The 21698-nt window shown below is 72.3% G+C and overlaps 1 protein-coding gene across 7 annotated transcripts in view; it reads right to left on the reverse strand.

Moving 5' to 3' along the window:
- The window catches only part of COL5A3 (collagen type V alpha 3 chain), a 101666-nt gene extending 83806 nt beyond the window's left edge, over nt 1–17860 (reverse strand). For 2 of the 7 annotated variants that reach the window (XM_089774563.1, XM_089774560.1), the window contains exons 1-14: nt 17638–17860; nt 13095–13262; nt 11817–12030; nt 11526–11688; nt 9688–9810; nt 9191–9328; nt 7268–7399; nt 6868–7188; nt 4031–4078; nt 3676–3717; nt 3453–3515; nt 3265–3339; nt 2090–2173; nt 1242–1298 (exon numbers count right to left, since the gene is read on the reverse strand). In XM_089774563.1, coding sequence (XP_089630689.1) covers nt 1242–1298; nt 2090–2173; nt 3265–3339; nt 3453–3515; nt 3676–3717; nt 4031–4078; nt 6868–7188; nt 7268–7399; nt 9191–9328; nt 9688–9810; nt 11526–11688; nt 11817–12030; nt 13095–13262; nt 17638–17728 — 1719 coding nt within the window. In that variant the 5' untranslated portion in view covers nt 17729–17860. Of the gene's footprint in view, nt 1–1241; nt 1299–2089; nt 2174–3264; nt 3340–3452; nt 3516–3675; nt 3718–4030; nt 4079–6867; nt 7189–7267; nt 7400–9190; nt 9329–9687; nt 9811–11449; nt 11689–11816; nt 12031–13094; nt 13263–17637 lie in introns of those variants that run through there. The other 5 variants (XM_089774562.1, XM_089774559.1, XM_089774561.1 and 2 more) reach the window with 4 other exon arrangements.
- Between the last annotated feature and the right edge of the window lie 3838 nt (nt 17861–21698).

Raw genomic sequence — 21698 nt, forward strand, 5'->3', positions numbered from 1 at the left:
CACAGTCCCCAGACTGCCCCCCCATGTGTTCCCCCCGTAATCCCACACGTGACTGGTCCCTCGCACGCCCCAGACTGCCCCTCTCGTGCATTCCCCCCGTACTCCCACACGTGGCTGGTCCCTCGCACGCCCCAGACTGCCCCCCCATGCGTTCCCCCCGTACTCCCACACGTGGCTGGTCCCTCGCACGCCCCAGACTGCCCCCCCATGTGTTCCCCCCGTACTCCCACACGTGGCTGGTCCCTCACATGCCCCAGACTGCCCCCCCGTGCGTTCCCCCCGTACTCCCACACGTGGCTGGTCCCTCACATGCCCCAGACTGCCCCCCTCGTGCGTTCCCCCCGTACTCCCACACGTGGCTGGTCCCTCACATGCCCCAGACTGCCCCCCTCGTGCGTTCCCCCCGTACTCCCACACGTGGCTGGTCCCTCGCACGCCCCAGACTGCCCCCCCGTGCGTTCCCCCCGTAATCCCACACGTGGCTGGTCCCTCACATGCCCCAGACTGCCCCCCTCGTGCATTCCCCCCGTACTGCCACACGTGGCTGGTCCCTCACATGCCCCAGACTGCCCCCCCGTGCGTTCCCCCCGTACTCCCACACGTGGCTGGTCCCTCGCACGCCCCAGACTGCCCCCCCATGTGTTCCCCCCGTACTCCCACACGTGGCTGGTCCCTCACATGCCCCAGACTGCCCCCCCGTGCGTTCCCCCCGTACTCCCACACGTGGCTGGTCCCTCACATGCCCCAGACTGCCCCCCTCGTGCGTTCCCCCCGTACTCCCACACGTGGCTGGTCCCTCACATGCCCCAGACTGCCCCCCTCGTGCGTTCCCCCCGTACTCCCACACGTGGCTGGTCCCTCACATGCCCCAGACTGCCCCCCCGTGCGTTCCCCCCGTAATCCCACACGTGGCTGGTCCCTCACATGCCCCAGACTGCCCCCCTCGTGCGTTCCCCCCGTACTCCCACACGTGGCTGGTCCCTCACATGCCCCAGACTGCCCCCCTCGTGCGTTCCCCCCGTACTCCCACACGTGGCTGGTCCCTCACATGCCCCAGACTGCCCCCCCGTGCGTTCCCCCCGTACTCCCACACGTGGCTGGTCCCTCACATGCCCCAGACTGCCCCCCTCGTGCGTTCCCCCCCTACTCCCACACGAGGCTGGTCCCTCACATGTCCCAGACTGCCCCCCTCGTGCGTTCCCCCCCTACTCCCACACGAGGCTGTCCGCCCCCCAACTCACCAGGGGACCTGGCCGGCCCGTCAAGCCCATAGGGCCTGGGGGTCCCCTCATGGAGAGCTGGAAGAAAAGGAGACAGGTTAGGCTGGCACAGACTGCATGGGGGGGGGGGGCTTTTAGTCTTTTAGCCCCCTGGTGTGTGGGAGTTCTACTGTCCTGCAGTGACCCCCGTGGGCGTGCCTCAGTTTCCCTGGGTGCTGCACCAATCCTTAGATGGGGATAGAGAGTTTGGGTGTGACTGCCACTGAGGGAGGCTGGCCCAGGTGCCCCCCACACACATGTAAACACACACACACACAAATGTGTAAACACGCACACACGCACACACACACGCACACGCACACACGCACACATGTAAACACACACACACACAAATGTGTAAACACACACACGCACACACGCACGCACGCACACACGCACGCGCACACATGCACGCGCACACACGCACGCGCACACACACACACATGTAAACACACACACACACAAATGTGTAAACACGCACACACACACGCACACACGCACACACACTGGCTCGCAACCCGAGCCCAGGAGGGGGTGGCTGGGTGACACCCTTGGCCTGCGAAGCAGGGCACAGGCGGGAGGAGGGGCTGGCTGGAAGTGGGAAGTGGGGAGTGGGTCAGTTTGGGCTGGCTTGGGGAGTGGGCGGGTCAGGGCCCTGGCTTGGGGGGCAGGAAGGGAGGGGTCTGGGCCCCTCTCCCCACTTCGGGTCCCTGGGAACCAAGAACCCTCCTGTGCCCCCTGCTGGTTGGGAACCCCCCCTGGCTGCGGTGGGGGGGGCAGAGCCCAGGGATGGGGGGGGATCCCAGTGTGGGCGCAACCCCCGGCCTCACCTTGGCCTGCTGCAGGACGGCCTGCGCCTGGGCCTCCTGGAACGACACGGCGGGGCCCTGGGGCTGCTCCCCGCCGAGCTGGAACTGGGGGGGGGCACCCGTCAGCAATAGGAAAGGGAGCAGCTGGCCCCCCCGGCACCAGCCCCCCCGCAGAGCAGGGTCCTGCCTGCCCCCCTGGCCTCCCCTCCAGACACCCCTCCATAGAGCAGGGTCCTGCCCACCCCCACCCCCAGGCACCAGCCCCCCCGCAGAGCAGGGTCCTGCCCGCCCCCCTGGCCTCCCCTCCAGACACCCCTCCATAGAGCAGGGTCCTGCCCACCCCCACCCCCAGGCACCAGCCCCCCCGCAGAGCAGGGTCCTGCCCACCCCCCCCCCGGGACCAGCCCCCCCGCAGAGCAGGGTCCTGCCCGCCTCCCCGGCACCAGCCCCCCCGCAGAGCAGGGTCCTGCCCGCCTCCCCGGCACCAGCCCCCCACAGAGCAGGGTCCTGCCCGCCCCCCTGGCCTCCCCTCCAGACACCCCTCCATAGAGCAGGGTCCTGCCCACCCCCACCCCCAGGCACCAGCCCCCCAGCAGAGCAGGGTCCTGCCCGCCCCCCTGGCCTCCCCTCCAGACACCCCTCCATAGAGCAGGGTCCTGCCCACCCCCACCCCCAGGCACCAGCCCCCCAGCAGAGCAGGGTCCTGCCTGCCCCCCTGGCCTCCCCTCCAGACACCCCTCCATAGAGCAGGGTCCTGCCCACCCCCATCCCCAGGCACCAGCCCCCCCGCAGAGCAGGGTCCTGCCTGCCCCCCTGGCCTCCCCTCCAGACACCCCTCCATAGAGCAGGGTCCTGCCCACCCCCACCCCCAGGCACCAGCCCCCCAGCAGAGCAGGGTCCTGCCCACCCCCACCCCCCGGCACCAGCCCCCCAGCAGAGCAGGGTCCTGCCCACCCCCACCCCCCCGGGACCAGCCCCCCCGCAGAGCAGGGTCCTGCCCACCCCCACCCCCCGGCACCAGCCCCCCCGCAGAGCAGGGTCCTGCCCCCCCCCCGGCACCAGCCCCCCCGCAGAGCAGGGTCCTGCCCGCCCCCCCGGCACCAGCCCCCCCGCAGAGCAGGGTCCTGCCCGCCCCCCTCTGGTGTCAATGCTCAGCCCTGCAGGACCCCCCCCCCCACTATCCTGGCCCGACCTACCGGCAGCATGATCATGGTCCCTGGAGGGCCCCGGCCCCCGTCGGCTCCTGGCAGCCCCGGCCACCCCACGGGGCCCTGCAGAGGAGGGAGGGAGCCCGTCAATCAGGGCGAGGCAGGCAGGGACCCGCAGCCCCTGGGGCAGGCAGCATGCCAGCCATTCCTGAGCCCCTCCCCCCGCGCCTGCTCACCTGCTCGCCAGGGTCCCCCGGCAGCCCCACCGGCCCCGCCGGCCCCCGGGGGCCCATCTCGCCCTGGGAGAGACACAGAGGAGCCTCAGTCACTGCGGCGACCCCCCAGCCCCCGCCACGCTCCCGCTCCGTCCCCTCCTCACTGGCTGCCCCCACTGGGACCCCCGGCACCCGCCCCAGGCCAGCCGCGCTCACTGAGGGGCCCCAGGCGCGGGGTCCTTACCGCTGGGCCCGGGCCTCCCGGCGGCCCCTCGAACTGCCGGCCCTAGGAGGAGAGAGCCAGTTAGACCGGGGCTCAGCCCCCCCCCAGAGCCTCCCGCGCCCCCCCCCCCCCCCGCCTCCACACTGTGACCCCCCGGCCCTGCTGCCGTGGGCGAGAGGGCGCCCGCTCCCCAGGGCCGGCCAGCCTGGGCCAGGGGGGCCTGGGCTCGGAACCCCCCCTTCCCTTTGGCCAGGGCCCAATCCCAGTCCCCCCGACCCTCCAGGCTCGGCTGGCGGATGAGGGCCCCCGGGAGCCATGCACCCTGCGGGTCGCTCTCCCCTGGGCCATGGCGCCGCCCGAGGCTGCGGGTACTCACAGGCTCAAAGGCGCCCGGCTCCCCCTTCTCGCCCTTCTCGCCGGCTTCCTGCAATGGACGGGGGGGGGCAGGGTGTCACGGGGCCGCAAACAGCCGCCCCCCCCGCCAGGCACAGCAGCCCCCCGTGCAGGGAGCTCTGCCCCTCGGCCTTACCACGCTGGAGAGCACAAGCCCTCTTCCCCTGGCGCTGGGCCGCGCTACCGCCCCTGGGCTCTGTCTTGTGGTACTGCCCGTGGGCACCGTCCTGTAATACTGCCCGTGGGCACCGTCCCGTAATACTGCCCCTGGGCTCTGTCTTGTGGTACTGCCCGTGGGCACCGTCCCGTAATACTGCCCCTGGGCTCTGTCTTGTGGTACTGCCCGTGGGCACCGTCCCGTAATACTGCCCCTGGGCACCGTCCCGTAATACTGCCCCTGGGCACTGTCTTGTGGTACTGCCCGTGGGCACCGTCCCGTAATACTGCCCCTGGGCACCGTCCCGTAATACTGCCCCTGGGCACTGTCTTGTGGTACTGCCCGTGGGCACCGTCCTGTAATACTGCCCGTGGGCACCGTCCTGTAATACTGCCCCTGGGCTCTGTCTTGTGGTACTGCCCGTGGGCACCGTCCTGTAATACTGCCCGTGGGCACCGTCCCGTAATACTGCCCCTGGGCACTGTCTTGTGGTACTGCCCGTGGGCACCGTCCTGTAATACTGCCCCTGGGCTCTGTCTTGTGGTACTGCCCGTGAGCACCGTCCTGTAATACTGCCCGTGGGCACCGTCCCGTAATACTGCCCCTGGGCACCGTCCCGTAATACTGCCCGTGGGCACCGTCCTGTAATACTGCCCCTGGGCACCGTCCCGTAATACTGTGCCTGGGCACCATCCCGTAATACTGCCCGTGGGCGCCGTCCTGTAATACTGCCCCTGGGCACCGTCCTGTAATACTGCCCCTGGGCACCGTCCCGTAATACTGCCTCTGGGCACCGTCCTGTAATACTGCCCCTGGGCACCGTCCTGTAATACTGCGCCTGGGCACCGTCCCGTAATACTGCCCCTGGGCACCGTCCCGTAATACTGCCCGTGGGCACCGTCCTGTAATACTGCCCCTGGGCACCGTCCTGTAATACTGCGCCTGGGCACCGTCCCGTAATACTGCCCGTGGGCACCGTCCTGTAATACTGCCCCTGGGCACCATCCTGTAATACTGCCCCTGGGCACCATCCTGTAATACTGCCCCTGGGCACCATCCTGTAATACTGCCCGTGGGCACCGTCCTGTAATACTGCCCCTGGGCACCATCCTGTAATACTGCCCGTGGGCACCGTCCCGTAATACTGCCCCTGGGCGCCATCCTGTAATACTGCCCCTGGGCGCCGTCCTGTAATACTGCCCCTGGGCACCATCCTGTAATACTGCCCGTGGGCACCGTCCTGTAATACTGCCCCTGGGCACCGTCCTGTAATACTGCCCCTGGGCACCATCCTGTAATACTGCCCGTGGGCACCGTCCTGTAATACTGCCCCTGGGCACCATCCTGTAATACTGCCCGTGGGCGCCGTCCTGTAATACTGCCCCTGGGCACCGTCCTGTAATACTGCGCCTGGGCGCCGTCCTGTAATACTGCCCCTGGGCACCGTCCTGTAATACTGCGCCTGGGCGCCGTCCTGTAATACTGCCCCTGGGCACCGTCCCGTAATACTGCCCGTGGGCACCATCCTGTAATACTGCCCCTGGGCGCCGTCCTGTAATACTGCCCCTGGGCACCGTCCTGTAATACTGCCCCTGGGCACCGTCCTGTAATACTGCCCCTGGGCACCGTCCTGTAATACTGCCCCTGGGCACCGTCCTGTAATACTGCCCGTGGGCGCCGTCCCGCGCTACTGCCCCTGGACGCCAGACCTCTAGCTTGGTGAGGGCCTGATTCTGGGCTGCAGCTGGTCACAGGGTTGCACGGGGCTTGTATTCGCTCTGTTCACTCATGTGTGCGTGCCTCAGTTTCCCTGGACACTGCCTGGTGCCGGCTGGGGATCCCGGACGTGACTCACTGCAGGAGGCTGCCCCAGCCCAGTCGGTCCACACTGGCCCAGGGGAAGCTGGGCATGGCGGGGGCAGGGCTGGACCCAGCTGCTGGGGCTGTCAGTGACTCTCGCTGGCTTGAGGGGTAGGGGGGCCGGGGGGGGCAGGGCCTGGGCCCCTCTCCCCAGGATGGGTCCCTGGGAACCAAGAATCCTCCCGTGCCCCCTGCCGGCTGGGAGCCCCTCTGGCTGCCGGGGGGCAGGGCCCAGGGACTACCCACCCCTCGGTGACAGCAGGGGTCTGGCCAGTGGGGGCCAAGGGGCCCTGTCCAGCGAGTCTCAGCTGGGGGGGCCAAAGGCAGAGAAGAGGGGGCGCAGGTGTCCTGGTTACCTGGCCGGCAGACACAAGCTGGGGGAGGGGCTGCTTGGGGGGATCGGAGGCTGGGCTGGAGGGAGAGGGCTGTGGGGGGGCAGGCAGAGCCCCCCCCTGGCTGCAGGGGAGACTCAGATGGGTTGGGGGGGCCAGGCCGACAGGCTGGGTTCAAAGCCAATAAACCCCCTGGGTGACTGGCTGGAGACCAGGGCTGCTCTGGGAGGGGCCCCGGGCAAGGGGACTCCCCAAGGGCCCACGGCAGAGACAGGCGGCTGGGGGCTCAGAGGGGCCGTCCCAGGGCTGAGCCCCGAGGGAGGGGCCCCCGAGAAGGGGCTGTCGCACTGCAGGGGTCCCCCCGGGCATCACACAGCCCAACCGTGGGGTACAGCCTGGGGGTCCCTGACACCGTGTCCCCTCCCAGGTGCTTCCGTTCCCACCCGGCACCCTGGCACCCCGGGCGCGTACCCAGGCAGCCTGGCTCCGGGACTCCCACGGCTCCCTGGCCTCGTGCTCCTCCTCCGGGGGCTCCCCGTGGTCCTGCTCCTCGTCCGGCCCCGGGCCGGGGGGCTCCCCGTGGTCCTGCTCCTCGACCGGCCCCGGGCCGGGGGGCTCCCCGTAGTCTTGCTCCTCATCCGGCCCCGGGCCGGGGGGCTCCCCGTGGTCCTGCTCCTCGACCGGCCCCGGGCCGGGGGGCTCCCCGTGGTCCTGCTCCTCGACCGGCCCCAGGGCGGCTGCGTGGGACTCAGAGGCTCCCTCCGTGCCAACCACATGCTGCTCTGGCAGGCTCTGCGGGCGAGATTAGCTGGGGGTCAGTGGGGTGTGTGGGGCTGAGCTGTGCCCCCCCACAGCCCTCCGGCCGGGGTACCTCGTAGGCCTCGGTGAGGGTCAGGCTGATGGCCATGGTGCTGGCAGGGGCTGTCGCAGGCAGCGGGGCGACGGGCTCCTCCCCAGATGGGGTCGCCTCTAGTGCCGGGGCCGCGTGGTTCAGGGCCTCCTCCTTGAGGGGCAGTGGAGAGAAACGGGGTGTTAGGGGTGCCCCACGCTGGGCCCAGGTGCCAGGAGGGGAGGGACTGGCAGGGGGCGGCGAGCGGGGGGGCTGAGAGACAGTGAGGGGGTGGGAGGCAGGTGGTTGGGGGCAGCAGAGGAACTGATGCAGCAAGGGGGCTGGGTGCAGGGGGGCTGGGCTGGGGAAGAGAGGGGCTGTCTGGGAGGCAGAGGGGGGCTGGAGGGCAGGGAAGGAGGGGGGTGAGGCATTGAGGGAGGGAGGGAGGGGGTTGGGGGCAGTGTGGGAGTGGGGCTGGGGACAATGAATCTCAGCTGCAGGGGCCGGGGGGGGGGCGGGACCCCGAGATGGCAGCAGCCGGCGGCTCCGGGAGCCAGGGCAGGAATCCACCCCCCCCCCCCCCCCCGCCGCCCGCCAGCCAAGCGTGACTCATGGCTCCAGTTCCACTCCCAGCTGGAGCCTTGGCCCGGATCCCGGGCGAGGGGTCGATCCCGCCCCGTCCCGCCCAACGCCAGGGCCTGCCCACTCCCCTCCCGGTCCTGGGGGGCAGGACCCCAGAGGAGTCTGGAGAGAGCCCCCGCCCCCGGCTCCCCGTCCTGCCCCCCCAGGCCCCCCCGCCCCCGGCTCTCCGTCCTGCCCGGTTCCCTGCCCCCCAGGCCCCCCCGCCCCCGGCTCTCCGTCCTGCCCGGTTCCCTGCCCCCCAGGCCTCCCCGCCCCCGGCTCTCCGTCCTGCCCGGTTCCCTGCCCCCCAGGCCCCCCCGCCCCCAGCTCCCCATTCTGCCCGGTTCCCTGCCCCCCCAGACCCTCCCGCCCCAGCTCCCCGTCCTGCCCGGTTCCCTGCCCCCAGGCCTCCCCGCCCCCAGCTCCCCGTTCTGCCCGGTTCCCTGCCCCCCCAGGCCTCCCCGCCCCCGGCTCTCCGTCCTGCCCGGTTCCCTGCCCCCCAGGCCCCCCCGCCCCCAGCTCCCCGTCCTGCCTGGTTCCCTACCCCCCCAGGCTCCCCGTCCTGCCCGGTTCCCTGCCCCCCCAGGCTCCCCCCACCCCTGGCTCCCTGCTCCACCCAGCAGCAGCTCCATCCCCAGCAGGTGTCGGGGGCAGTCAGGAGCCAGCTGGGCGGGATGCACAGGCCTGTGCGGGAGGGGCTGTCCCAGGCCCTGCAGCTGCCCTGACTCCCCCCACCCAGGGCTCAGCGGGGGCCCAAAGCTGAGTCCTCTCCCAGTGCAGGGCCCAGGCGTGGAGGTGGCTGCGGTGCCTAGCGGGAGGGCTGGGCTGGAGGCAGAGATGGGGTGGGGGTGGCGGGGGCAGGGGCCAGCGGGGCTACGGCAGGTGCTGAGGGCTGCGGCGGGGGCAGGGGGCTGAGGCACATGCTGGGGGCAGCAGGCCCTGGCCGAGGCGGGTGCTTGGGGCGGCGGGTGCAGGGGGCGGCGGGCCCCGGCCGAGGCGGGTGCTCCGGGTGGCGGGTGCAGGGGGTGGCAGGTGCAGGGGGCGGCGGGGGTTGGGGCAGCGGGGGCTGGGGGTGGCGGGTGCAGGGGGCGGCGGGGGTTGGGGCAGCGGGGGCTGGGGGTGGCGGGTGCAGGGGGCGGCGGGCCCCGGCCGAGGCGGGTGCTCCGGGCGGCGGGTGCAGGGGGCGGCGGGCCCCGGCCGAGGCGGGTGCCTGGGGCCTGCACCCAGGAAGGGCCCCCAGCAGCGAGCGGCGGCGGCAAGCGGGTCGGGCAGAGCTGGGTTAGGCGGCGGCGGAAGGCGGCGGAAGGCGGCGGCGGCCGGGCAGCGGCGGGGTCGTGGCGCTACCTGGCCCGGCCCGGGGGTGGCCGTCGCGTCCTGCCGCTCCGTCAGATCCTTCTTCCTTTTCTTCTTGCCCTGGCCCCGGCGCTTGCCCTTCCCTTTGCCCCGCCTGCGGGCGGGAGCGGCGGGGGGCTCCGGCCCGCTCTGCAGGGGTGGGGCGGGGCGGGGCGGCCGGAGGGCGGGGAGAGACAGAGAGGGGCATGAGAGAGCCACACGCGCCCACGGCCCCCGGCTGGGGCGGGCACTCCGGGCACGGGGCGCAAGAGCCCATGTCTGGGGCCCCTGGGCCCGTCCCTGCCCAGCTGTGCCCTAGTGCTCTCGGGGGCGGGGCTCATCGCGAGCCGCGGGACCCCTCTGGCCAGGATGGGGGCGGCTCCCAGGGCCCGTTCCCAGGCCCCACCCGTGACTGATCCCAGCCCGGGCGGAGCCACCGATGCGGCTGGGCACCTCCTGGCAGGGGGGACGCCCCTGGCCCCAGCTCCACGGGCGGGGGGGGCACCTACCTCCTGGGGGTCCAGGCCCGGCAGCCCGTGGGGCAGCGGCTCCTCGCAGCCGGGCATGTGGTGCTGGCAGTAGCGCAGGGCCGCCCGCGGGTCCGGATCGATCAGCAGCTGCTGCACATCGCCCTGGGGGCCGGGACGAAAGGGGCTGAGCGGGGCCTGGGCCTGCTGGGGGTCCTGGCATGGGCCAGGCACAGCCCCCCTGCGCTCCCATGTCTGAGCCCCCCAGCCCAGCTCCCCGGCCCCCCCGGGCCTGGCCCCCCTGCGCTCCCATGTCTGAGCCCCCCACCCCAGCTCCCCGGCCCCCCCGGGCCTGCCCCCCTGCGCTCCCATGTCTGAGCCCCCCAGCCCAGCTCCCCGGCCCCCCCAGGCCTGGCCCCCCTGCGCTCCCATGTCTGAGCCCCCCAGCCCAGCTCCCCGGCCCCCCCGGGCCTGGCCCCCCTGCGCTCCCATGTCTGAGCCCCCCAGCCCAGCTCCCCGGCCCCCCCAGGCCTGGCCCCCCTGCGCTCCCATGTCTGAGCCCCCCAGCCCAGCTCCCCAGCCCTCCTGGGCCTGCCCCCCTGCGCTCCCATGTCTGAGCCCCCCAGCCCAGCTCCCCAGCCCTCCTGGGCCTGCCCCCCTGTGCTCCCATGTCCGAGCCCCCCAGACCAGCTCCCCGGCCCCCCCGGGCCTGGCCCCCCTGCGCTCCCATGTCCGAGCCCCCCAGCCCAGCTCCCCAGCCCTCCTGGGCCTGCCCCCCTGCGCTCCCATGTCCGAGCCCCCCAGCCCAGCTCCCCAGCCCTCCTGGGCCCAGGCCAGCCCTATGGCTGCAGCTGTGAGTAGCTGGCCAGGACTCGGCACAGGTGTTTCCGAAGATGCAGCGTGATGGGGCTGGCATGGGGCCCAGGTGCTGCCCAAGCCAAAAGCCGCCTCCCCAGGGCCTTGCCGGCCTGCTGGCGCCTCCACGGGTGAGACCAGCCACAAGGCCGTGGTGATGGGCACAGCTCGCCGGGCAGGGGTTTGCGAGAATGGCACACGGGCCAGTAGCCCCCCATGGCTGCCCCCTAAGCCCCACATACCCAGATACCCCCAACCCCTCTCTCCTGCCCCCCACACCCAGCCCAAGCCACCCCGGCCCACTGCCTGGGGCAGCCCCCCATGCTGCCTGGCTCCCCGCAGGGCTTGGCCGCAGCCGCAGCCGAGCGCACGTCCGTGGTGAGTCGTGAGAACGGGGGCCAGATGGGCGGGCGGGGGCTCCCTGGGAACATTCCTCCCAGCCTGGCCGCCCCCACGTTCCCAGGGAGATCGGCCTCTCCAGCTGGGCACGGCCAGCAGCCAGGCCGGGGCATCGGGGCCACGCTGGGGGGGGCCACGCCGGGGGGGGCCACGCCGGGGGGGGCCCCGGGTCAGCCCAGGTCACGCTGCTCCCCAGCCCCGCCCAGCTGCAGCTGTCAGAGAAAAGGAGCCCCCGGGGCAGGCAGCCCTGCCCCCCCCCGGGCCAGCGTCCAGTCCCCTTGGCCCCCCCGCTCCAGCCGCACCCTTGGGAGACAATGCAGCCTTGTCCCCAGCCGCCCCCGGCCTCACAGGGCCCTTCTCCGCGGCCCCTGACATTTGGCGCCGGCAGGAATGCGGGAGCGGCAGGGCCGGGGCAGCTCTCAGCACCTCCCGGGCACCCAGGGGGCTGCAGGGCACTGCCCTGCCCCTGCACCCACGGGGGACAGGGACCCCTGCATGGCTGATGGCAAACGCCCCACCCGCAGCAGCCCCCTGCCCGGCCCCAACTCACCCTGACCGGGCGGGAAGTGCCGTGCCAGGCAGGCCACCCCCCAGGCCGGCTCCCCCCGGCATGCTCAGCCCCCCACCTGGAACACCTCCTGGTCCAGCAGCCGGGCCCCCAGCAGGGTGATGCCCGCGGTGCTGACGATGGGCCGGGGCCCACGCTCCAGGGGCAGCGTCACAGGCTCCTCGCAATCCACCAGCAGCGACACGTTGGTGCCCTCCACGCTGAGCGCCACCCGGTGCCACCTGCGGGCGACAGCGTCACAGGGACAGGCCCAGCCGCCTGGGTCCCCGCCACGGCCCGGGGGGACACGGGGCTCCCCCGCGTCTACCTGGCCCGCCCGCCGGGCTGCCAACCCAGGCCTGGCACTCACTTCCCGTCGGCCAGGCTGACCCGGCTGAAGAGCGGGTATCTCTCCGGCGCCGGCCGCCCGGCCTGGTCCTCGTAGAGGAAGACGGGCGAGCGGCCGATCTCCACGCCCAGCTGCTGCACCCCACGCTCGTCGTACAGCGACAGCAGGAAGGCCTGGCTGCCCCGCCGGGCCCGCAGCGTCGTCAGGATGGAGAAATCCTCGGGGAAGGGGTTGTCTGGGGTGGGGGAAGACTCGGTGTGGGGCTCAGCCCCGGCCCTGTGCCCAGGGCGCCTGGGCCCTGCACCTGCCCACGTGGTGCCTCCCCAACTTAGCACCCCTGTGCAGTATCCCCCCTGCCCACAGCCCCACACAACCACCCTCTGCCCACGGCCCCACACAACCACCCCCTGCCCACAGCCCCTCTGCCCACGGCCCCTCTGCCTACGGCCCCACACAACCACCCCCTGCCCACAGCCCCACTGCCCACGGCCGCTCTGCCCACGGCCCCACACAACCACCCCCTGCCCACAGCCCCTCTGCCCACGGCCCCACACAACCACCCTCTGTCCACAGCCCCCCTGCCCACGGCCCCTCTGCCTACGGCCCCACACAACCACCCTCTGCCCACGGCCCCACACAACCACCCCCTGCCCACAGCCCCTCTGCCCACGGCCCCTCTGCCTACGGCCCCACACAACCACCCCCTGCCCACAGCCCCTCTGCCCACGGCCGCTCTGCCCACGGCCCCACACAACCACCCCCTGCCCACAGCCCCTCTGCCCACGGCCCCTCTGCCCACGGCCCCACACAACCACCCTCTGTCCACAGCCCCCCTGCCCACAGCCCCTCTGCCCACGGCCCCACACAACCACCCCCTGCCCACAGCCCCTCTGCCCACGGCCCCTCTGCCCACGGCCCCACACAACCATCCTCTGCCCACGGCCGCTCTGCCCACGGCCCCACACAACCACCCCCTGCCCACAGCCCCTCTGCCCACGGCCCCTCTGCCCACGGCCCCACACAACCACCCCCTGCCCACAGCCCCTCTGCCCACGGCCCCTATGCCCACGGCCCCACACAACCACCCTCTGCCCACAGCCCCTTTGCCCACGGCCCCTCTGCCCACAGCCCCACACAACCACCCTCTGCCCGCGGCCCCTCTGCCCACGGCCCCTCTGCCCACGGCCCCACACAACCACCCTCTGCCCACAGCCCCTCTGCCCACAGCCCCCCTGCCCACGGCTCCTAAGCCCCACTCTGCCACCCTCTGCCCACGCCAGGCCCTGCCTGCAGCCATACCGGGGAAGAGCTGGCGGGTGGGGGCGCTCAGCTGGGAGCCGTTCTGCAGCCGGAAGGCGAAGTCGCTCTCCTTGGCCCCGCGCCGCTGGGGGCAGATGCCAGTCACAATGGAGACTCCGTCCCTGCTGTCCCACAGCCCCAGGGCCCGCAGCACGTCCACAGGCTCAGCTACGGTGCAAGGGGGGGCAGGGTCACCGTCCTGGGTCGCTCCCCCCTCCAGAACCCGCCTCACCCCCCACAATCCACCCCCAGCCTCGCCCAGTGCCTCAGCTTCCCCACCCTGGGGTGCTGCCCATGCCTGGCATGGGGGGCCAGCGCGGGGCCAGGCAGCTGTGTGGCCCCAAGACCCAGCCCCCACCCTCCGGCCCAGATCCCTTCCCTGACCCCCCAGCCCTCCCGCTCAGGCCAGGACTCATGCTGGGGACCAGTGGGGCCAGGCAGGCGCCTCTGGGGCTCATCCCCCCATGGGGCATAGATCCGCCCTGTCCCCACCTCCTGGGGGACCCCGCAGGGGTCACTTGTCCCCCCCAGTTTCCCACACCCCAGGCAATGGGATGAGGCCCCGCCCCCAGCAGCCCCACAGACGCGGCACCTCGGAGGTTAATCCCAGAGCAGGGGGAGGGGCGGGGGATTTCCAGGAGACACACAGGGGCCCCTCTGCCCTGGGGCAGCCCCTCCCCTCCCCACCGCCTGGCAGGGAGCTGCCTGGACAGGCTGGGGAGGGGCGAGCGGCGCCTGCACCCCACATCTGAGAGCAGGGCCCAGGCCGCTCCGTCTCCCAGGCCCTCTTGACCCCACTTGGTTCCCATTTCCTGCCGGGAGCTCCCGGGGGAGCCACCTCCATCTCCGGCCCCAGCGAGGGGGGCGGCGTCGCCCCCGGCTCGGCTCACAGGCTGCGGCGAGCTGGGGGCAAGGGGGCTGCCCCTCTTGGTGTCCTGGGAGCCATCCCCACCCCCGAGTCTCCTCCCCAGCCACAGGACGCGGGACAACCGATCAGGACCCCCCAGCAAAGACCCCCTCAGGCAGGGACAGGCCCAGGGCTGAGCTGGCAGTGGCTGGGGGTCGGGAGTGGGGGCACTGGCAGGGCTGGGGGGCAGGGGCTGGGGGTCAGGAGTGGGGGCACTGGCAGGGCTGGGGGGGTAGGAGCTGGGGGTCAGGAGTGGGGGCACTGGCAGGGCTGGGGGGCAGGGGCTGGGGGTCGGGAGTGGGGGCACTGGCAGGGATGGGGCACAGTGGCTGGGGGTTGGGAGAGGGGGGCACTGGCAAGGTTGGGGGCAGGGACTGGGGGTTGGGACTGGGGGCACTGGCAGGGCTGGGGGGCAGGGACTGGGGGTCAGGAGTGGGGGCACTGGCAGGGCTGGGGGGCAGGGGCTGGGGGTCGGGTGTATGAAAAAGTGGGGGATTTGTGGGGGTTGCCAAGGGGCTGCCTGCTGGGGGGCACTCGGTACCCGGGGGGTTACTGGTGTAACGAAGGGGGGGGAGTTGGTTGTTCCAGGTCCAGCACAGACCTGGGCCCCCTGGCCACTGGGGCCCCGGGCCCGGCAGACCCAGCTCGCAGGGCACGGCCGGGTCTGGCCAGTGGGGGCCAAAGGGCCGTGGAAAAAGGCCCCCAGGGCCAGTCCCAAGCGGGGGGCAAAGGGCAGGGAGGGGAGAGAAGAGGGGGCCCAGGCGACCCGGGTATCTGTCCAGCAGACACAGGCCGGGGGAGGGGTTGCTGGGGGGATGGGAGGCTGGGCTGGAGGGAGGGGGCTGCGGGATGGGGGGCAGGCAGAGCCCCCTGGCTGCAGGGGAGACGTTCGGGGCTGGGCGGGGGGCAGACCGACAGGCCTGAGAGTTGCTGGGCTGGGTTCAAAGCGTGAGACACCCTCTGCCCTGGCTGGGAGTCGCTCTGGGCCGGAGACCAGGGCTGCTCTGGGAGGGGCCCCGGGCGAGGGGACTCCCCAAGGGCCCACGGCAGAGACAGGCGGCTGGGGGCTCAGAGGGGCTGCCCCAGGGCTGAGCCCCGAGGGAGGGGCCCCCGAGAAGGGTCCAGACCCGGAGCCCACGGGAAGGGGCCTTGGCAGCCTCGTTCTCCGGCTCGGGGCCTGGCCCGGGTGGCACCATTGTGTGAATACAGCCTGGCCCTGGCTCCGGCCTGACCCCACCCCATCGCCTCGCGGTCCCCGTCCTCTGCCCGAGCACCCCGGGGTGGCAGGGCCCTGCCCATCAAAGCGCTGAACCCCAGGGGCACCAAGGAGCCAGCCCCGCCTGGGGCTTCACAGCCTGGCCCTGCGGTATTGCAGTGTCTGGCACACTGGACAGACGACCCAGCTCCCCAGACAGCCACGGGGGACGGATGGACAGACGGCCCAGCTCCCAGACAGCCACGGGGGACGGACGGACAGACGGCCCAGCTCCCCAGACAGCCACGGGGGACGAACGGACAGACGGCCCAGCTCCCCCAGACAGCCATGGGGGACGGACGGACAGATGGCCCAGCTCCCCTGAAACAGCCGTGGGGGACGGACGGACAGACGGCCCAGCTCCCCTGAAACAGCCGTGGGGGACGGACGGACAGACGGCCCAGCTCCCCTGAAACAGCCACGGGGGACGGACGGACAGACAGCCCAGCTCCCCCAGACAGCCATGGGGGACGGACGGACAGACGGCCCAGCTCCCCTGAAACAGCCGTGGGGGACGGACGGACAGACGGCCCAGCTCCCCCAGACAGCCGTGGGGGACGGACGGACAGACGGCCCAGCTCCCCCAGACAGCCGTGGGGGACGGACGGACAGACGGCCCAGCTCCCCAGACAGCCGTGGGGGACGGACGGATGGACAGACGGCCCAGCTCCCCAGACAGCCATGGGGGACAGACGGCCCAGCTCCCCCGACAGCCGTGGGGGACGGACGGACAGACGGCCCAGCTCCCCCGACAGCCGTGGGGGACGGACGGACAGACGGCCCAGCTCCCCCGACAGCCGTGGGGGACGGACGGACAGACGGCCCAGCTCCCCAGACAGCCGTGGGGGACGGACGGACAGACGGCCCAGCTCCCCCAGACAGCCGTGGGGGACGGACGGACAGACGGCCCAGCTCCCCCAGACAGCCGTGGGGGACGGACGGACAGACGGCCCAGCTCCCCCAGACAGCCGTGGGGGACGGACGGACAGACGGCCCAGCTCCCCCGACAGCCGTGGGGGACGGACGGACAGACGGCCCAGCTCCCCCGACAGCCGTGGGGGACGGACGGACAGACGGCCCAGCTCCCCCGACAGCCGTGGGGGACGGACGGACAGACGGCCCAGCTCCCCAGACAGCCGTGGGGGACGGACGGACAGACGGCCCAGCTCCCCAGACAGCCGTGGGGGACGGACGGACAGACGGCCCAGCTCCCCCAGACAGCCGTGGGGGACGGACGGACAGACGGCCCAGCTCCCCCAGACAGCCGTGGGGGACGGATGGACGGCCCAGCTCCCCCAGACAGCCGTGGGGAAGGCTGGGGGCCTGGATGCAGGTGGTTTTGGGCAGGTCGTCCCCACAGAGTTGGACACCTGTCTGGCCCCTCCGGGGGGGTGTCAGGGAGAGACTGGGGCAGAGGAGCCCCCCATGCCAGGGCAGAGCCAAGCAGCTGAGGCCAGAGGTTCTGGCTGGTCCCATACCCGGGCTGGGCCCGGCCAACCAGGCTGCCCCCTTGCTCCAGGGCCGCTCCCTCCCTCAGGTGTGGGGGCAGGGCCCTCCTTAGTGCTCTGTCCATGGTGCTGAACCGGGCCCGGGCACCGGCCCCCTGCGCCCAGAGCCTGGGGACAGCAGAGAAATGAGTCTGGCCCCTCCTGGCCCCCAGCACCCTGAGCCCGGGGGGAGGCCAGCGTCTGGTCGAGCAGGGCCCCAGCCCCTGCTGCTCCTGCCCTGCCTGGCTCAGCCAGCACCCGGGAGGGAGCCCAGGGACCCAGCATGGTGGCGGGAGGGGATGGGCCCCTGGGGCCAGTCAGGGCTGCGCTGGGGCTGGACTGGGGGGCTGGGGCACAGAGGTGGGAGGGGGAGCTGGCTCGGCAGGGGGCAGGGGCCAGGCCTGCCCCGACCTCCCCCACCTGCCCACCCCTGTCACTTTCAATCAAAGCACATTTTCTACGCCCCTGCCCCCCCCGGGCCAGGCAGAATTGTCCCTGCGGGATCGGGGCAGCCCAGCCGGGGGGGGCACCTGGGCGTGTGTCTGTGCCAGAGGGCGCCTGGCCCAGGCAAGGGGTCTGGTCTCCTGCGTCTGTGGTGGGGGCGGAGGACAGACTGTGCAGCCGGGGAAGGGGTGCAGAGCATGTGGGGGTGGGGTGTTTTGGGGGGGTGCAAGCAGGGGGATTCGGGGGGGTGCAGGAGTGGGGCACATGGGGTGCATGGGGAGAACCCCTAGTCCCCTACCCTGCCTCGCAGCCCCCACATGGGAGCTGCCTGGCTCTGCCCCCTTGGTGAGCTGCCCGCTGTGCCACGGCTGAGACACCCAGAGAGAGACCCCTGGAACCTCCCTGCTTCCCTGCTGGCGACACCGGCCAGGCCCTGAATCCCGCTGTTACCTGCCTGCACCCGGGGTGGGCCACGCAGCAGGGCCAGCAGGAGCAGGAGCGTGGCCCTCGCGGGCCCCTGTGCGCCCGGGCACCTCTCCATCCGCAGCGCTGACTCGGCCAAGCTCCCTGCCGCTCCAGCCTCCGATCCCGGGACCCGCTGCCTGGCCGTGTGCAGACTCACCCAGCCCTTTGGAGAGACTGTGAGCAGAGAGCCCTCCCCCGGCCTTCCCTCCTCCCCTCCCCCCGCTTCCCTCCTCCCCTGCCCTCCCCTCCCCTCCCCGCTCAGACTGCCTTCCCTACTCCCCTATGATGGGGTGGGCAAGAATTTTTGTAGGGGGGCCTCTTCACGCATTTTGGCAGTGGTCACAGGCTGCCCCCCACGGACCCTCTTTCCCACTGCTGCCCTCTGAGGAGAGACTAAAAAGCCAAGGACTTTGCAGCTTGGGAAAGAGGAGACGAGGGGGATAGGACAGAGGGCTATAATGTCATGGCCGGAGTAGAGAAAATGAATAAGGAAAAGTTATTGACTTGTTCCCATAACTCAAAAACTAGGGGCCACCCAATGAAATTAATAGGCAGCTGGTTTAAAACAAACCAAAGGAAGTTTTTCTTCACCCCAGTGCACAGTCAACTTGTGGAACTCCTCGCCAGAGGACGCTGCGAAGGCCAGTAATGGTTCCGGGAAGAGCTGGATAAATCCAGGGGGGAAGGTCTATCCACGGCTCTTAGCCGGATGTGCCCAGGCTGGTGCCGAGAGGCGGGCGGGAGCAATGTGGCTGGCGCCCAGTGAGCTGGAGCCCAAGGGGGCTGGGGCAGAGATTGGGGTGAACCCAGGTGTCCTGCAGCCCCATCTGGGCCTGGCTCCTGACATCTCTCCTCAGCCCCCATCCTGCGTCCAGGGCTCAGGCCAAGAGGAGCTGGCTCTGGCAACACCTGAATCCCAGGGTTGGGAGTTTGACCCCTCAGCACTGTGAAGTGGGGGCCAGGCAGCACCCCAGCCCCATGGACTGAGCCCACCAACCCCCCAGCAGCCCCCCTCCAGGCTGCTTGTCCCCTCTCCCCCATTGGGGCAGCCCCTCCCCACTGACATGGTTGAGGGTGGCTCCCCACATAGCCCCCCAAGGGCTGCACCCCTCCCCCACCTGCGCCCCACACTCCTGCCTCCCCCCAATTCTGGCTAACCCCACAGCCCCTCTATCTCTGCCCCGCCTCAACCTGCCCAGCTCCCCCAGCTCAGCCGGATGAATCAGCCCAGCCCCCCAGAGCCCTCACTCCGGCTCTGCCTTGACCACTAGGTCACACTGCCCCCCAACCTTCCCCTGTCCCACAGCCAGGCCCCAGCAGAGCAAAGGTTGGGGCCCATTGGTGCCCCCGGGGCTGCCCTCATCCCCACTGCCTTGATTCTGTCTGTCTGTCTGTCTGTCTGTCTGCCCGCCGGCAGCCCCTGGCCTCGGCACCAGCTGAGTCTTCCAGCCCCCCTGGGCTCCCTGAGGTTAGGAGGCCGTTTCCTTTCCCTCTTCAGGAGCCAGACGTGTGGGTGCCCCCAGCCCTGCCCGCGCCCCTCACCCCTGCCCCCAGCCCTGCCCCCAGCCCTGCCCGCACCCCTCACCCCTGCCCCCAGCCCTACCAGCGCCCCTCACTCCTGCCCCCCAGCCCTGCCCGTGCCCCTCACTCCTGCCCCCCAGCCCTGCCCGCGCCCCTCACTCCTGCCCCCCAGCCCTGCCCGCGCCCCTCACCCCTGCCCCCAGCCCTGCCAGCGCCCCTCACTCCTGCCCCCAGCCCTGCCCGCGCCCCTCACCCCTGCCCCCAGCCCTGCCAGCGCCCCTCACTCCTGCCCCCAGCCCTGCCCGCGCCCCTCACCCCTGCCCCCAGCCCTGCCAGCGCCCCTCACTCCTGCCCCCAGCCCTGCCCGCGCCCCTCACTCCTGCCCCCCAGCCCTGCCAGCGCTCCTCACTCCTGCCCCCCAGCCCTGCCCCCAGCCCTGCCAATACCCCTCACTCCTGCCCCCAGCCCTGCCAGCGCCCCTCACTCCTGCCCCCCAGCCCTGCCCCCAGCCCTGCCAATACCCCTCACTCCTGCCCCCAGCCCTGCCAGCGCCCCTCACCCCTGCCCCCCAGCCCTGCCCCCAGCCCTGCCCACGCCCCTCACCCCTGCCCCCCAGCCCTGCCCCCAGCCCTGCCAGCGCCCCTCACTCCTGCTCCCAGCCCTGCCCGCGCCCCTCACCCCTGCCCCCAGCCCTGCCAGCGCCCCTCACTCCCGCCCCCCGGCCCTGCCAGCGCCCCTCACTCCCGCCCCCCGGCCCTGCCAGCGCCCCTCACCCCCGCCCCCCGGCCCTGCCAGCGCCCCTCACTCCCGCCCCCCCGGCCCTGCCCCCCCGGCCCTGCCAGCGCCCCTCACCCCCGCCCCCCCGGCCCTGCCAGCGCCCCTCACCCCCGCCCCCCGGCCCTGCCAGCGCCCCTCACTCCCGCCCCCCCCGGCCCTGCCAGCGCCCCTCACCCCCGCCCCCCGGCGCTGCCGGCCCGGCCTGGGTCCCGCCCCGGCCCTGCAGCTGCTGTTCCGCTCCCGCCCTCCCCATTGCTCAGCGCGTGAGTCACCGCTGGGCTCCCCCCCCCCGGCAAATATTTACCGCGGTCTCTGCAGTAACGGGCCCCGGGCCCGGCCCGGCTGCGGCAGAGCCCGCGGGGACCCCCCCCCCCGCCAGTTCCGCCCCCCCCGGGCCCCCCATTTCCCCAGAGCAGCCCTGGGCCCCAGGCCACGAGCCCCCTTTACCCTCCTGCTGGAACTTGTCCCGCCCACATTCCTGGGGGGGGGCTCCCCGCACACCTGGCCAGCCCCCCGAGGGGCCCCTCCCCCTCCGCACCGGGCGGGGCGGGAATGGGACCCAGGAGTCCTGCCCCCCCCCCCCCGCCTGGGCCAGGGCCGAGGAGCTGCCTGTGGGGGGTGCCGGGGATTCTCAGCCCTGCCCCCCAGCCCTTCATGGTGTGAGAGGGACCCTGGGGGGCAAGCATGGGGCAGGGACTCAGCCCGTGTCAGGCCGGGGGTCACAGGGGGGCGGGGGGGGCACTGGCCGTCCGGGGCAAGGGCTGAGCTGGGGGGGCCAGGCCAGCACGTGGGGGAGGCTGGTGTCCTCCCTCGCTCCCGCAGGCAACCTCGGCTAGGTACTGAGGAAACTAGGGAAACTGAGGCACGTACACGGGGTGTCGCCGGGGCTGGAGGAGTCACCAGGCCCTGCACACACCCCTCTCCCCCCGCCCCACCGCAGCCAGGTGGGGCTCCCAGCCCGTTCCCAGGGACCCAACGTGGCACATTCCGGGGAAAGGGGCTCAGAGCCCGGGCCCTGCCCCCCAAACCAGCCGAGACTGACCCACTCCAGGCTCCCGTCCCTGGCCCCAGCCACCCCCCCTGCCGCCTGTGTCCCCTGGTTGCACCTGCCCCCAGGGGCCTCGGCCAGTGTGTGCATGGGGGAGGGGTGGGGGCAGCCTCCCTCAGTGGCAATCCCAGGGTATGTCTACACTGCCACCCTAGAACTAAGGTGGCAGTGTAGACATACCCCCATTGAGGGAGGGGCCAGTGGCTGTGTGGGGTGGGGGTGGGGGTGAGAGGGGTGGGGGCCAGGGGCTGTGTGGGGTGGGGGTGGGGGTGAGAGGGAGTGGGGGCCAGGGGCTGTGTGGGGTGGGGGTGGGCGTGAGAGGGGTGGGGGCCAGGGGCTGTGCAGGTGGGGGCAAGAGGGGTGAGGGCCAGGGGCTGTGCGGGTGGGGGCGAGAGGGGTGGGGGCCAGGGGCTGTGCGGGTGGGGGCGAGAGGGGTGGGGGCCAGGGGCTGTGTGGGGTCGGGGTGAGAGGGGTGGGGGCTAGGGGCTGTGCGGGTGGGGGCGAGAGGGGTGGGGGCCAGGGGCTGTGTGGGGTCGGGGTGAGAGGGGTGGGGGCTAGGGGCTGTGCGGGTGGGGGCGAGAGGGGTGGGGGCCAGGGGCTGTGCGGGTGGGGGCGAGAGGGGTGGGGGCCAGGGGCTGTGTGGGGTGGGGGTGGGGGTGAGAGGGGTGGGGGCCAGGGGCTGTGTGGGGTGGGTGTGGGG

Source organism: Pelodiscus sinensis, chromosome 31 (genome assembly GCF_052426305.1).
Source record: "Pelodiscus sinensis isolate ZL-2025 chromosome 31, ASM5242630v1, whole genome shotgun sequence".
NCBI lineage: Eukaryota > Metazoa > Chordata > Testudines > Trionychidae > Pelodiscus > Pelodiscus sinensis.